This window comes from Manis javanica, chromosome Y, assembly GCF_040802235.1.
Source record: "Manis javanica isolate MJ-LG chromosome Y, MJ_LKY, whole genome shotgun sequence".
Classification (NCBI taxonomy): domain Eukaryota; kingdom Metazoa; phylum Chordata; class Mammalia; order Pholidota; family Manidae; genus Manis; species Manis javanica.
This window is the reverse complement of record NC_133175.1, coordinates 2,714,145-2,727,330: the sequence shown is the minus strand read 5'-3', so window position 1 is coordinate 2,727,330 and position 13,186 is coordinate 2,714,145. Positions and strand designations below refer to the sequence as shown.

Genomic DNA, 13,186 nt, shown 5'->3' with positions numbered 1-13,186 from the left:
ACTAAAGACATATGCAGAGACCTGAAAATAAGTTATAACAATTTAGTGGCCTACAGAAATAGAAGTCTGTTCTTCTAAGAAATACCAAAACATCTTCAAAAACTTAAAAAGCTCTAAGACAAGAACTGGTTAACTTTCAAAAACCAGAACAGATACCCGCAAAACTTTGAATCTACAATGCCACAGAATCATCTTCAAAACAAAACATTTATTTAATTGTAACTGACTCACCATTGTCATTCTGGTCATTGCCTTCCTCTGAATTCAAAGTCTGTGTGCCTGAGCTACATCCTTGCCTTGCAACATAGTATCTCGAAGGAACAGGAACCATTGTAGAGGGTCCTCCATGATTCTGTACCAAAGACACACACACACACATAAACATACACATGCAGTTCTCTCCCTCTGTAGTCAGAAGAAAAGAGCTATAAGTATTTTAAATGTACTTGACATTAGAAAAATGAAGAAATAATAATAAAGAAAACAGAAAATACTGCCCAAATTATTTGTCCACCTCTATCAACAAATCTCTAAGCACAGCTTCAAAAAAAGTTTTTCACCTTTAAAAGCTCTAAGATGCAAAACTCATGTTTTCCAAAAGGGCTTTATTTGGTTGTTTGTATAAAAAGCTAAAATACATCCACATAGCCTTTATTTTAAAAAAAAGGAAAAGGGAAAGGTAAACAGCTTTTTGAGTAAAGCTTTGACCTACTTACAGGTAGAGTTGGATAAGCAGTCTCACTCTCTTCTTCAACTTCACAAACAGTAATGGTTTCTTCCAATCCCCTGGGCATCTGTCCATTCTCGGGAGCAAAGCTATTCTCACTCTCCTTATTCACACAATGCATTTGGCGTTGACTACGCCTAAAGGAACAAGTATTTCAGAGTATGAGAAGGAGAAAAAAATGACAGAACATGGTAGTATCTTGTTTCTAATTTCTAAATAACAATTCAAACATCTCAATGTTGAAACTTTAAAAAAATTTAGATCACGTATTTGTTACTTAGCAATGAAGCCAAACTTACCCATTTTCTCTCTCAACACAGCATATTCACTTACCGAGATCTATAGGAGAAGTTATCATAGCTCTGGTAGCACCTTTTATCTGGGCCAGGGTGAAAACCAACTTTAGGGCCCTCCATATTGTGCCTATTTATAAAGCGAGATGAATCCCTCAGAACAGAGGGAAGGGAAAATATAATTCTTTATTTAGTAGTGCTTGAGAAGTCAGTTCTTGAAGTTAAACAGAATAAACAACATCTTTCTAAAATCATCCAAATACAGCTTTGCTCTCCTCACTACTGGTATTAGGTCTATCCATCATGCAAGAATATAATGCCACATTTATGGCACTCACCTTGATAGCATTCTATCACCTAGCATCTCTTCCAAATGCTCCATATTTCCCTAGACCCTGAGAATACTTATCTTCCAATACATCTATTAGACAAGAATTTAAGTATACATAACTTCTATCTTCTATGCTCCCTTTAGGCAGATATTATAAGAGAAATCTAAACTATTAAGATATTTCTAAATTCTACAGTAATTCTGTCCAGGAATGATTTACAGTATTTAAATAGAGATGTACATTATTTTTAAAGTCAGTAAAGCCTTACCTGGGCATCCCATCTATCCAACTGAGTCTCTGAGATGAATGCTGAGGATGAGAATGTTCACTAGACATAGTATTGCCAGCTTTCTGTGAGTGGTCATGCCCGTAACGCATACTCCGCTGAAGTCTTGGCGGGAAGGGAGTGTCTCCCTTGCTGTAAGCCATAGTCATATGAATCTCTTTTCCTCTATCTTTCTTGACCGTCTTCTTCCGTTGCTTCATGCTCACGTCTGACGTAGCTTTCAGGCAAACCAAGAAGCAGCAAATAAACTTCATAACCAAAGCAAAAGATGTAGTGTCTCCTCCCATCTCTCACAAATGCCTAAGACTCTCAGATTTTTTTTTAACAAACCAAATAAATACAGGGAGGGAAATTTTGTATTTGGATGGAAGAGCAAAACCAGCAGGTAATCTCTATCAATAGATACCTCAACTTTATCTTTTGTATAGGCAACTTTGCTCCTCAAAAAAGTCATTCTCATCGCTTACATTAATATTACCAAGAAATTATGCCTATTAATATCCCTGGCTGCTTCTGTGAGGTGTTTTTCCTCATTCTTTTGAGAAATCTTGTCTCTAAAATCTATTTCAGCTTAACTTTATACAAAATCCCCTAGGAACCTGATTTTCAACTAGGGATAAATTTGCTACTTGGGGCACATTTGGCAATGTCTGGAAGCATTTTTCGTTGGCACAACTGGGGGAGAGGATGCTACCAGTATTCAATGGACAGAGGCCAGAGATGCAGGCAAACGCCCTACAATGCATAGGACCACGTCCCAAAACAAAGTGTTATCTGTCCCAAAATGTCAGCAGTGCTGAAGTTGAGAAACTCTATCTTAGAACAAGACTTATGTTATACCTTAAAAAAAATACAATATAGACAAGTACAAGAAGGGGAAAATAATAAAACCTTCAGCATACAAACCCATTTCTGGGCCATAGATCCCCGAAGTTTTCTGGTAACCTCTTCCTTTCTGAACAGGCACAGGATTCCAGACAGGAACAGGTGACACTGGGGTAACTGGTTTTAAGTTAGCCAGTGGAACAACATGCCTTAAAATTGTAAAGATGTCACCATGAAGCCATTGCAACAAGACTGGATTCTTAGTAGTTACACATATCCCAACCCCTCTTGCTTCATTTTCAAGTGTATTCTACTTAAAACATTGACACTAGCTATCCGTTAAGGTTTTCTATTCAGACTAGAAAATCTAACAATAGTTTGTACGATTTCATAGCTCTTTATAGTATGTATCCTGTTCCAGAGGAGAGATTGTGGTAGAAAAGTTTACAAATACTTGTTCCCTCTCCTTGGAAGAGGATTGTATTTTCCCACCCCCATTGACTTCAGGCTCATCTGTGTAACCCACTTTGGCCTATAAATGTGAGCAGATACCTGAAGAACCTGCACATGATTTGTCCTGGTCTCATTCCCTAAGTGTGATCATGGGAACATATGCCTAGATAGAGCCTTTGCTGGACTGGGTCCTCTTTGCTGACAGACTGTAAACATACTAAACAAGAAATGAATATTATTGGTTTAAGCCTGAGATTTCTTTGGTTGTTAGGACAGCATAATCTAGTTTAATGTTCTCAACTGGCAGAGGCTCAGTTAGCAAAGCCGCTTTCTAATTCATCTGAACAGTTTTATACCAGAATTCTGTTGTATTAATATTCCTAATAAGTTTGCTAATGCCTAGGATTTAGAAACTTTTATACAAGTAAGTATACCGAAACATCATACTTCAGCATATGCTTTTACAATTTGAAGTAAGTTATCTTAAGCTTCTACCAGATATAACTTTGGTTCTTTTACTAGCATGCTGGTAATTCTCAACAAAAAAGCATCAAGAGCCACAGATTTTGGTAATTCAACAACTTATTATATTCTCACTTTTCTGCCAGTTCTTCAATGAAGACTGTTACTGAATGGTTCTCATTTCCAAGTTCCTGAATATGAGCATCATAGTATCTTCCACCTGAATCCAAGTGAACCTGAAATGGGAAGAGACAGTAAGAATATATCTAGTCTCAGGTTGACAGACATTATCTGGCTTCTGCCAAATAAAAAGATCACTTCTCCCAAATGGAGTTCAGATGTGTACTTATTAAACCAGTTGATAATCAACACTGGCAGTCTGGTTCAATGGAGGCAGCACATGCTGAAAGAGCCTTATATCTAATCACAAACATTTGTAATTAAAATTTAACACAAACATGAGAAGGCACATTTTTCTAGCACTTTGTAAATTAGTTTTCTAAACTTTATGTTAGTAACTAAAGCCACAAATTATTTGGAGGAACATATTACTAATTCTTTAAAGAAAGAACTAACCTGACACTTGTCTCCCAAATAGTACAGTCTCCCAGCATACTCCATGTAATTAGATTTTTGAAGTTCTATTAAAAAAAATGAAGATTCAAGCTCAAGTGCTCTACATCATTTGATTTTGTATATTTTATCAGTGTCTTTGATAATGCTACCACCATAAGCTAAGTTTCTTTTAAAAAGTTTTAATGAGTCATTCTATTCCTCTTCATGGGTTTTCCTCTAAATCAATTTAAGGAGACCTGCCAGAATATTTTTGTTCTACAAAACACAAATAGGTGGAAACTGGAGGTTGTAATCTTAGAATTGGTCAAACACCAATAAGGTACCATTTAAAAGTAACACAGCTCAATTAAAGAAAAAAAATGTAAAAAAAGTATCACTACACAGCTTCCTCATGCAGTCTCTTATTGTTAACAACATTTTGTGTTCCATGAGGTCATAACCTCATTCTAGATTATTAACTATAGCTAGGTTCATCAAAGTTCAAGTTTTTGAATATTAAACATTAAGGGCTACCTTGAAGGCAGAACTTAAGGCTTACTTTGATCAACTTAGCTACCAAAAAAGGAGAAAACAACGACCTATTTTAAGGGTTGGCAACATTTCTCTGTAAAGAGCCACATAGTAAATGTTTAAACCTTTGTGGGCCACAAAGACTGTTCCAGCTACTCAACTCTGTCACTGAAATTTGGATACTGAAATCTAAATTTCATTTAATTTTCATGTGTCACAATACACTGTTCTTTCATGTTTTTCTGCCACTTAAAAATATAGAGACCATTCTTATCTCATGGAACACATAAAAACAGGTGGCAGGTCAGATTTGGTCCACAGGCCATGGTTTGCAGACACCTGATGTATTATCAATGAGGGAAGTCTTAACAAATTAAATAAGCTTATTTCCAGTTTTAAGTTTCTGGTACTCCTAGCTATCTACACACTATCACCACACAGTCTTTTCAAAGTTGATGTCCCAGATAAACATCAGATTCTAAGATCCATCCTCACTTCTAAGTCTATTTGTTTCCTCTTTTAGATTTAAACCACGTATTAAGCTAAAAAGTTCCCGGCTGTTTTTTTTTTTTTTTAACCTAACAGTACATTGACATCTAATAACATCTCTTGTTAGAAACAATCTGCAAAATTATTCTCCTGGATCTGTCAGGATTCAAAAGTATTCTGTTGACATGTCATTACCTTTTTTGCTGTCCAACCAAACATCAAATTCTACATTATGATAGATTTCCGGATCCAGGGCTCTGAGCACCTTGTAAGGGAAGGGCATCTTTGACTGGTTTCCTGGAGACTAAAATAAAAAATAATCATGCTACAAACTCCCCATCCTTAGCTTGAGTCTTCCTTCTATGAAGAAGGAAGAATCAGGTTCTTTTCTTCCTTTTCTTTTTTTAAAAAAGTATGTACATGTGGCTTCCTTTCCTTCTTTATTAAAAGAATAAATGTATGCCACAATAAATTTTATTTATTGCATCTGAAAGGTGAGGAGACTAAAGAAGCAATTACGCAAACGATCTAAAAATATGGCATAAGGGAAATTTTGTCTAAAGCAGCCAACAACTCAAGACATGACACATATAAATCAATGCAATACAGACCAACATTAAAGATTCAATCACAAATATTCAACGAGTCTCATTTTGATATGCACACAGAGGTGCAAGTGTTTCTATACCCTAAAATAACTGGGAAAAAATCTGAAAAGTTTGCTTTCGTCAAAATTTGTTACGATTTCCAAAGGAATTGCCTTCTTCCACTCTTCTACTTCCTTTTGTTCAATTATTTCCCCAAATTATCAGCACTTGAAGCATACACAGTGATTACTGTAATAATGTCCTACATAGCTAGCTTCAAATGGAAGGTCTGCTTGATTTTATGCCTATACAGATGGTAACATTTCTCCTGTTTCTTCAACCATGATTATCAACCATTTTCTTTGCAGAACAGGGTTATTATATTTTTTAATGACAAAAAGAAACCTTAGCATCAGAAGACTGATTACAAACTAATTATCTATTGGGTTTGAAATATAACTTGAAAAGAGCTGAAATTTCTCAAGGGTTTGGATTACTTTGAAAAAAAATCTACAATTCCTGAAGAATAGAAATAGAGAGAACATTAAGCACGTATTTTAGATTTTCAGATTAAGACTTCCACAAAGGAAGACATCAACTTTTCCACCACCCCGTTTAACTAGAATGGACTTATTTGACCTTAACTAGTTTAAGTTATGATGCCATATGCCAAGAATATGAAATTTCTTTGCCCTAGAAAATCTCAAACCTTTGCTTCATCTGTTCCTTCACTGTACTCCTCTGGTATATTTTCAGCATCGCAGCAGGCACCTAACTCTTCAGTCCTAATTAAAAAGATTTAGAACAAAGAGCTTCATATAAATGCAGAAGCTAAGAAGTCTTAAGCCTGACATCTGTACCACCACCTAGTGGTTAAAGTAGCTCAGTTCTAAAAATGAGGCAAATAGTATTTCATCCCAACATTTACCTTTATGCTTCCTTTTTTGAAAGTATACTCAGCAGATTACCTCCTATAATCTGTGGGGAATGGCCCCTATAATCATGCCCTTGTGTGATCCCCCTCTCCCTTAGTTTGCTTCTAACCAATAGGATGTGTATCATTACATTAACATAAGAATGTAGTGACTATGTTGCTGGTAGCTCTATGACTCTAAGAAAACAAGCAGCCATGTTCTCCAGCCCCATGTAGTAAAGAGCTGAGGGTTACCTCTAGCTGACAGCCAGCAAATAAATCGTAGTCCTACAGCTGAAAGGAACGGAATGCTGACAAGAACCATGTGAGTAGGGGAGTGGATCCTTCCAGTCAAAACTCCAGGTAAGAACTCAATACTAACATCCTCATTGCAGACTAGAGTGAGACCCTAAGCAGAAAACCCAGCTAAGCTATACCCAGACTCCTAACCCACATAAATTGGGAGATAAGTGTGTTATGCTAAGCTGATGAGTTTGTGGTAATATTGTTATGCAATAGATAACCAATATACCTTGACTTCCTACTACTGTAGTTTCTGTAAGCCTGAAGCCCTTAAGACAAAATCAGTGAAAAGAAACTTTCACCCTGATATATGGCAGCTACCTCCTGCATTCCCATATAAGCTTTAAAACAAACACCCAAAAAACCCTCTTCTACCAAAAAAAGAAAATAATCGCAAGCATTAAACATCCAAGAAATAGAACTTCATGACAAAAAGACAATGTGATACCTGACTGGAACCAAACCTCTCTGAATTTCCAGACAGAACTAGGAATCAAGAATATAAAACTACAATTTTAAATGTAAGTTTTTGACTAAATCTGTTTAATGGCTGCCTCAATCTACATACTTAGGGAGTACGCAAAGCAGACACTCAAAAGCTTCTAAAACTAGTCTTACCCTGAGAGATTCTTTACTAGATGGATGTGTGTCAAGTAACCACTCTGAACCTCAGTTACCTTCTACAGAATGATGGTGGTGGTTCTGAATCAGTTTTTGTCAATATGTGGTCCACAGCTTACCTACATCTGAATACTTGGGTATACTTGTTAAAGGAGCAGATTCTTAACTTCACTCTGACATCAAATTTTGTGAAGGTAGGCCCAAGAATCTGCCTTTCTAACAAGCACCCTAAATATTTTGTATACAACTGAAGTTTGAGAATCATGGGATTTGATAGTTCTAAAGTCTCTTCTAGCAATAAAAAAACTAGATTCCAACTTGCACCAAACCCCACAAAGCCTGAGCAACTCACAGTACAGGCTGCCTTTTTGGTAAAACTTCTCTTTCCTCATTAAAAAAATGTATATCCTTATAAATACACATATACATACATTCATATGTGTAGTCTAAGTCATAAGCTTCCAGGTCCCTTCCACTTTCAAATGATGATGCATAGAAACATGAACATAACGATCTCGTGATTGACTTCCCCTTTCCCTTTATTACCTATCCTGAGCTGAACTCTTGTAGTCAATAAGGTCATCCTCACTGCCAGTCACATTGTTTCTGTTCTTTCTGGAACTACTTCGAAACAACTGAACTGCAGTCTTCAACTTTTCTTCATCCACAACAAACACATCTTTATAGAGAATTTCATACAATATAGCTAAAGGAAGAAATGACCAAAATGCAAATTATCAAAATAAGGTGGTTCTATAACCATGTAAACAGCTATTAACCAGTATACAAATTTAACAGGTGTCAGCAGGGTTTTAAAAGAGCTATTCATGGTGGGTCCTTCAATTTAAAGATGGCCAACAAATCACCTGAAATCACACCAGAACATTTATAAAGTCTTCAAGTACCTTGACAAACAGCAGCACTTGACTGAAACTGTTTTGAGTATACTGAATCATAATGCCCATTACTTGAAGAGCAGAGTAGAATCTGAAGAAAAAAGCACACAGAAAACAATTACGTGAATGTTACACATCTTACAACCATGAACTACTTGAAATTAAGTTGCTAATCAGAAACTGTTTTTTAAAAACAGTGACTTCTAAATTATACATATGAGTGATATCATACAGTGTTTGTCTCTTATTTCATCCAGCATAATGTGGCAACTGTATCTCAATAAAGCTGAAGAAAAATGATTTTTAAAATTTACATATAGATAAATGCAAGCTATACCTCAGAGATTTTCTTGACAGTGACTTTTAAATGCCGAGGTTAAAATTAAAACGCCTGCTAAGACTTCACTGTAAGCCTCGATCACATTCTTGTAAATACAAGAAACAAGTACTGATGTACAGATTTGCAAAACATGGGAACTTCTACAAATTGGGTAAATAAAACAGAAAGTCTACCAAAAGTTAAAAGACTTAGCTTAACTTCTAAAAACGACTGGAAAAATTAGGTCAAATACTCAAATACCCCAAACCCAGAGTAGAGGGGATTGGGAAGGGACATCAATTGTATTAAATATGTTTTCCACTGTACCAAATAGCAATATACCAAGCTATCAATACTACTAACGAGACTTACTTAATGAATTAAGGCACTGAGATGGCTAAAGAATGAGTTAATTTAATGTTGATTCCTTTGACTTCTAGTTTTTCCCAACACCAATTCAAAGGCCATGTTCACTAACTAAATTATTTCAGTAAAAATGCCCCCTGGTTCCATGTGAGGAAATATGTTTATAAACTGCTCCAAAACCTTTCTGAATTTTTGTTCAAAACCCTGTGTCTTGTGTAAGAGATGTAATCCTTAGTGATTTAGCCTAATTTGAAGATATCTCTGGTTATCAGCAACCTGAAGTACCAAAGGTGGTTCTACGGGAAGATGTTGCCACCAAAGCTCCATGGCAGGAAATTATCTTTTTAATTTTTTTAATTTTTATTTTTTACTTTTTTTCTACCTTCTTACACTACCCTGGGCAAACTTCTCCCAATAATCAAATTCTCTGATTCTAGATTTTTCATTCTTCCCTAGCCTTTTGTTTGAAATCACAACTTTAATCCCATCAGTATAATCCAATTCAGAGAACTGAGGGCAAGTGTCAAGCTAAAGTTACTCACAGAAAAGTTTAACTTTTTAAGTTTTACCCACCCCAAGGGGTATTTACAGTTAAGAGGGGTTTTTTAATACACAAGGAACAGTAAGCAGATTTGAGCAGAGAAGCCTCTCTATTTTGGACTAGAACTGGGAACTCAAACTAAGAAAGGTTAATAACTGAAGGTAGTTGTTAAGGAGTAGTTGAAATAAAACTAAACGTAATAAACTAATAAAACATAATGAAAACGTTGCCAGATCCAAAACTGATGAACAAGCAGGGAAGAAGAAATATGACTGTACAATTTCTCTATTCAAGTAGCAATGAGTTCAATTTTGACAGAAGAGGCAAAACTAGGCATGATGGCTTTCATGTTGTGGGTGGCATCCCAACATAAAATAATTCTTTCATATAAACTTGTGGGTGGTCTGTCTGTTGGGGGTAGGCGGGTGGGATGTAATGGCAGTAAAGTAGTGAAAAAATGAAGTAGATCCGTATTATTGATGAGGATAGATATTTGAAAAGAACAAGTAACAGAATGTTAAGTTGAGTCCATCTACATTTAGAAAATAAATGCAAAGAGAATGATACAGAGGGATACTCACCCAAACTAGTTTAAAGCATGAGACTTAAGAGCATGAACGGGGACTTGATTTTTTACTCTACACGCCCAGGTTTAAGTTTTATTTTGTTTTTAATATATTAATTTATTTCTATTCTTTCTAGATAGACCAATGTGCTGAGTGAAGATGGCTAGTTTCCAGTAGCATTTTCTCTGATACTGGATAACTATGTAAAATACAGAGTTAAGTCAATATAGATGATGAAAGGAACCAAGGTGACCATTAGGCATTTATTTCAGAATTTGCTCTAAAATATATTTTATGGAAGGCTCACTGTTTCTGATAGTCATTTTTGAAAACCCAAACAATTCAAATACAAATCTTAAGAGCCTAAAATGAGATACAGTACAAGTTTAAGGCAAATCAAGGTGTCACCTAACAAAAATACTCTGCTGTCACCTGGCTTTCCCATTCTTAAGTTTCAGAATGTACAATCACACTTATACACTCCCAAATTAGACATATATACACAATCCTTTGCATGTAAATACACAAATGCTGATAAGTATTAGCTCTATGTAAGCTAATAATAGTCTCATCAGCTCAAGGATGAGATTTATACATGCTATTCTCATGGCTGCATACTCAAAAGACCTTACATTTTTGTAGTATCATGGCTCCCAGTGTATGATGCTTTCCCCTTAATTAGTTCAATAATATCTCTAAGATGTATAGGACTCATATGAAAATAGAGCTGTGTAACTGTAGGAACTAAGGGCTGGGTATATGGATATTCACTACTCAACTCTTTCAAAACTTTTCTCTATATGAAAATTTTAAGAATAAAATATCCAGGAAAAAAATGAATTGCAGGTCTAAAGAGTCCTAATAAAGATCTAAATGTCTAAATCTCCTCAGGCAATGCTGTGTAAAATTGCTAAAACCAAAAAGCTAACACTCCTTCTCTTCAGACAATTCAGAGTATGTCACACCTTTGTTTAAAAACTGTTTAGGGGCACTTGTACTGATGTATTTTAAGTACATTTCAGACACCAAAAATTAAGTTGGACTGGTAAACAGAGATGGGATAGATATATGATAAAACAAGGACACAAAACACTGACAGCAGATTAGGTGGTGAGTATATAGATGCACACTGTAAAATACTTTTAGGTTTTCTGTATGTTTTAAAAGCTTAATAATAAAATAGTAGAAGAAAACTTCAATTGACTATTCTGTACAATAAAAAGCCAAATTCTTAAGATGGCCTTCTAACACCCCTCATGTAACTCTAGCCTGTCTTTTCAGCATTGACCTCTCCCCACCCAATTATCTCTTGCATCCATCCCTTTGCGTATGTTTCCTCTAAACAGATTGCTTTCATACTTGTTGGATTCATTTTTTGGTATTCCCCATAAATGTCACTACCACCATGAAACTTCCTAAACTCAAGGAGAGTGAAGGGCTTTTCTTCCTATGCTCTTTGTACATACTTCTTTATAAAATGTATTACTTTTCTGTAGTTAACTATTACATGTCTGTCTTGATAACCCCTTAAGACCCCTGGCAAGGATTTTGTTGTATTTACTTTGGTATCCCCAAAGCCCAGTAAAGTGTCTGGTACACTACAGAGGATTAATGTTTGCTGAGTAAAACAGATGGAAGTACCATTAGTAAAACAATGCGCCCCAATTTATACTTATTTTCCAAATTATCTCTTGCAGCCCACTTGGCCTTCCCCTATTCCTAATGCCAAGTGTGTAGTTGACATCTTTTATCTAGATTACTTAAACATCTTAACAGTTCTCTCAGTGTCTGGTCTTCTCTCACCATAATAAAAACGTTGCCTGAATTTTGCTCCATGGAACAAAACAACTTACAAAACTCAAATACTGTGCAGTCTATATTTACTAATCAAATAATCAGGATAAAAGGCTTTTCTTAAAATCTGTAATCAGGACAAAAGGCTTTTCTTAAAATCTTCTTCAAATAAAAATTGTATGCTGAAGAACAATTTGTTTACCTGTTCAGAGTTCTCAACCAACAAAAGAGCCTACTATTTTACAAGCACCCTACTGATTTAATAGTAGCACACTCTTCAGACTAATGAGATCGTAGAAATGAAAACAATACAGTGTGATAAATATTATAATTACTTCAGGTCATGTTAGAGGAAATCAAAGGGAGGAAATAACTCCAGGGGAGCTGGGAAGGTTTCAAAAGAACTGACATTTGAGATACAAAGGAAAACTATCTGGAAGCATGGAGGACTGACTGGAGAGGAAAAGGCTGGTAGCAGAGAAAATTCTCATTTAGACTATGCTTATTTTTTCCATTAATTAGGTAAAAAAAAAAAGGATTTCTGATGCCCTGGTAAGCCAGCAGTATCATTCAGTTTATTTTAGTAAACACTCACTCATCTTCTTACCTTGTCTTCATAGCCATTATCTGTGACATAAATTGGAGGCTTTCCGGGATAGCAATAAAGAATGAAATCCCGTCTACGTGAGTAGAAAACAATGGTGGGCGAGAACAGGTAATTTAGTATATAAATGAGAAACTTCTAAGAACAAGTATTTGTGCTTTTAAACAGCATACTTCATTTATATAAAATAATCCAAATGTTTAAAAGACTAAAGAATGCTAAATTAAGGTAGGTCAAGTCCAGTGGATTGCTTAATATATGTATCTTAACATGGGAGAAAGAGCAAAGACAGATTAACAAGTGTATGTATGTTTTTGAGTTTTGGGGGCTCCCATTTATTTAAGGTAGGGGTCGACAAATTTTTTCATGGTAAAGACCAGACACTAAGCATTTCAGTTTTTGCATGCCATATGGTTTAACTTTGACATTGTAGCTCTGAAAACAGCCAGAGACAATGCACAAATGCAGATAACTGTGTCCCAATAAAACTTTATTTATGCAGACTGAAATTTGAATTTCATGTAATTTTAACATGCCATGAAATAGTCTTCTGATTTCTTAACCATCTAAAGAAATTTTTTAAGCATTCTTAGCCTGAGGGTCACACAAAAACAGAAGCAGGCCAATTTACAAGCTGGGTGCCAGTGAGTTAAAAGCCAACAACTGACATCAGCCTGCCCAATGCCTCTTCAATACTACTTATTGCTGGACTTACTAAGAAAG

General features: G+C 35.6%; 1 protein-coding gene across 1 annotated transcript in view; it reads right to left on the bottom strand.

The window, feature by feature from the left end:
- LOC140847577 (UDP-N-acetylglucosamine transferase subunit ALG13-like) overlaps positions 1–13,186 on the bottom strand; it is a 69,558-nt gene that overhangs the window by 22,671 nt on the left and 33,701 nt on the right. The window contains 12 exon segments of the mRNA XM_073228278.1: positions 232–352; positions 717–874; positions 1,062–1,150; positions 1,621–1,855; positions 2,545–2,672; positions 3,514–3,614; positions 3,955–4,019; positions 5,149–5,257; positions 6,250–6,325; positions 7,924–8,083; positions 8,283–8,364; positions 12,467–12,539. Coding sequence (XP_073084379.1) covers positions 232–352; positions 717–874; positions 1,062–1,150; positions 1,621–1,855; positions 2,545–2,672; positions 3,514–3,614; positions 3,955–4,019; positions 5,149–5,257; positions 6,250–6,325; positions 7,924–8,083; positions 8,283–8,364; positions 12,467–12,539 — 1,397 coding nt within the window.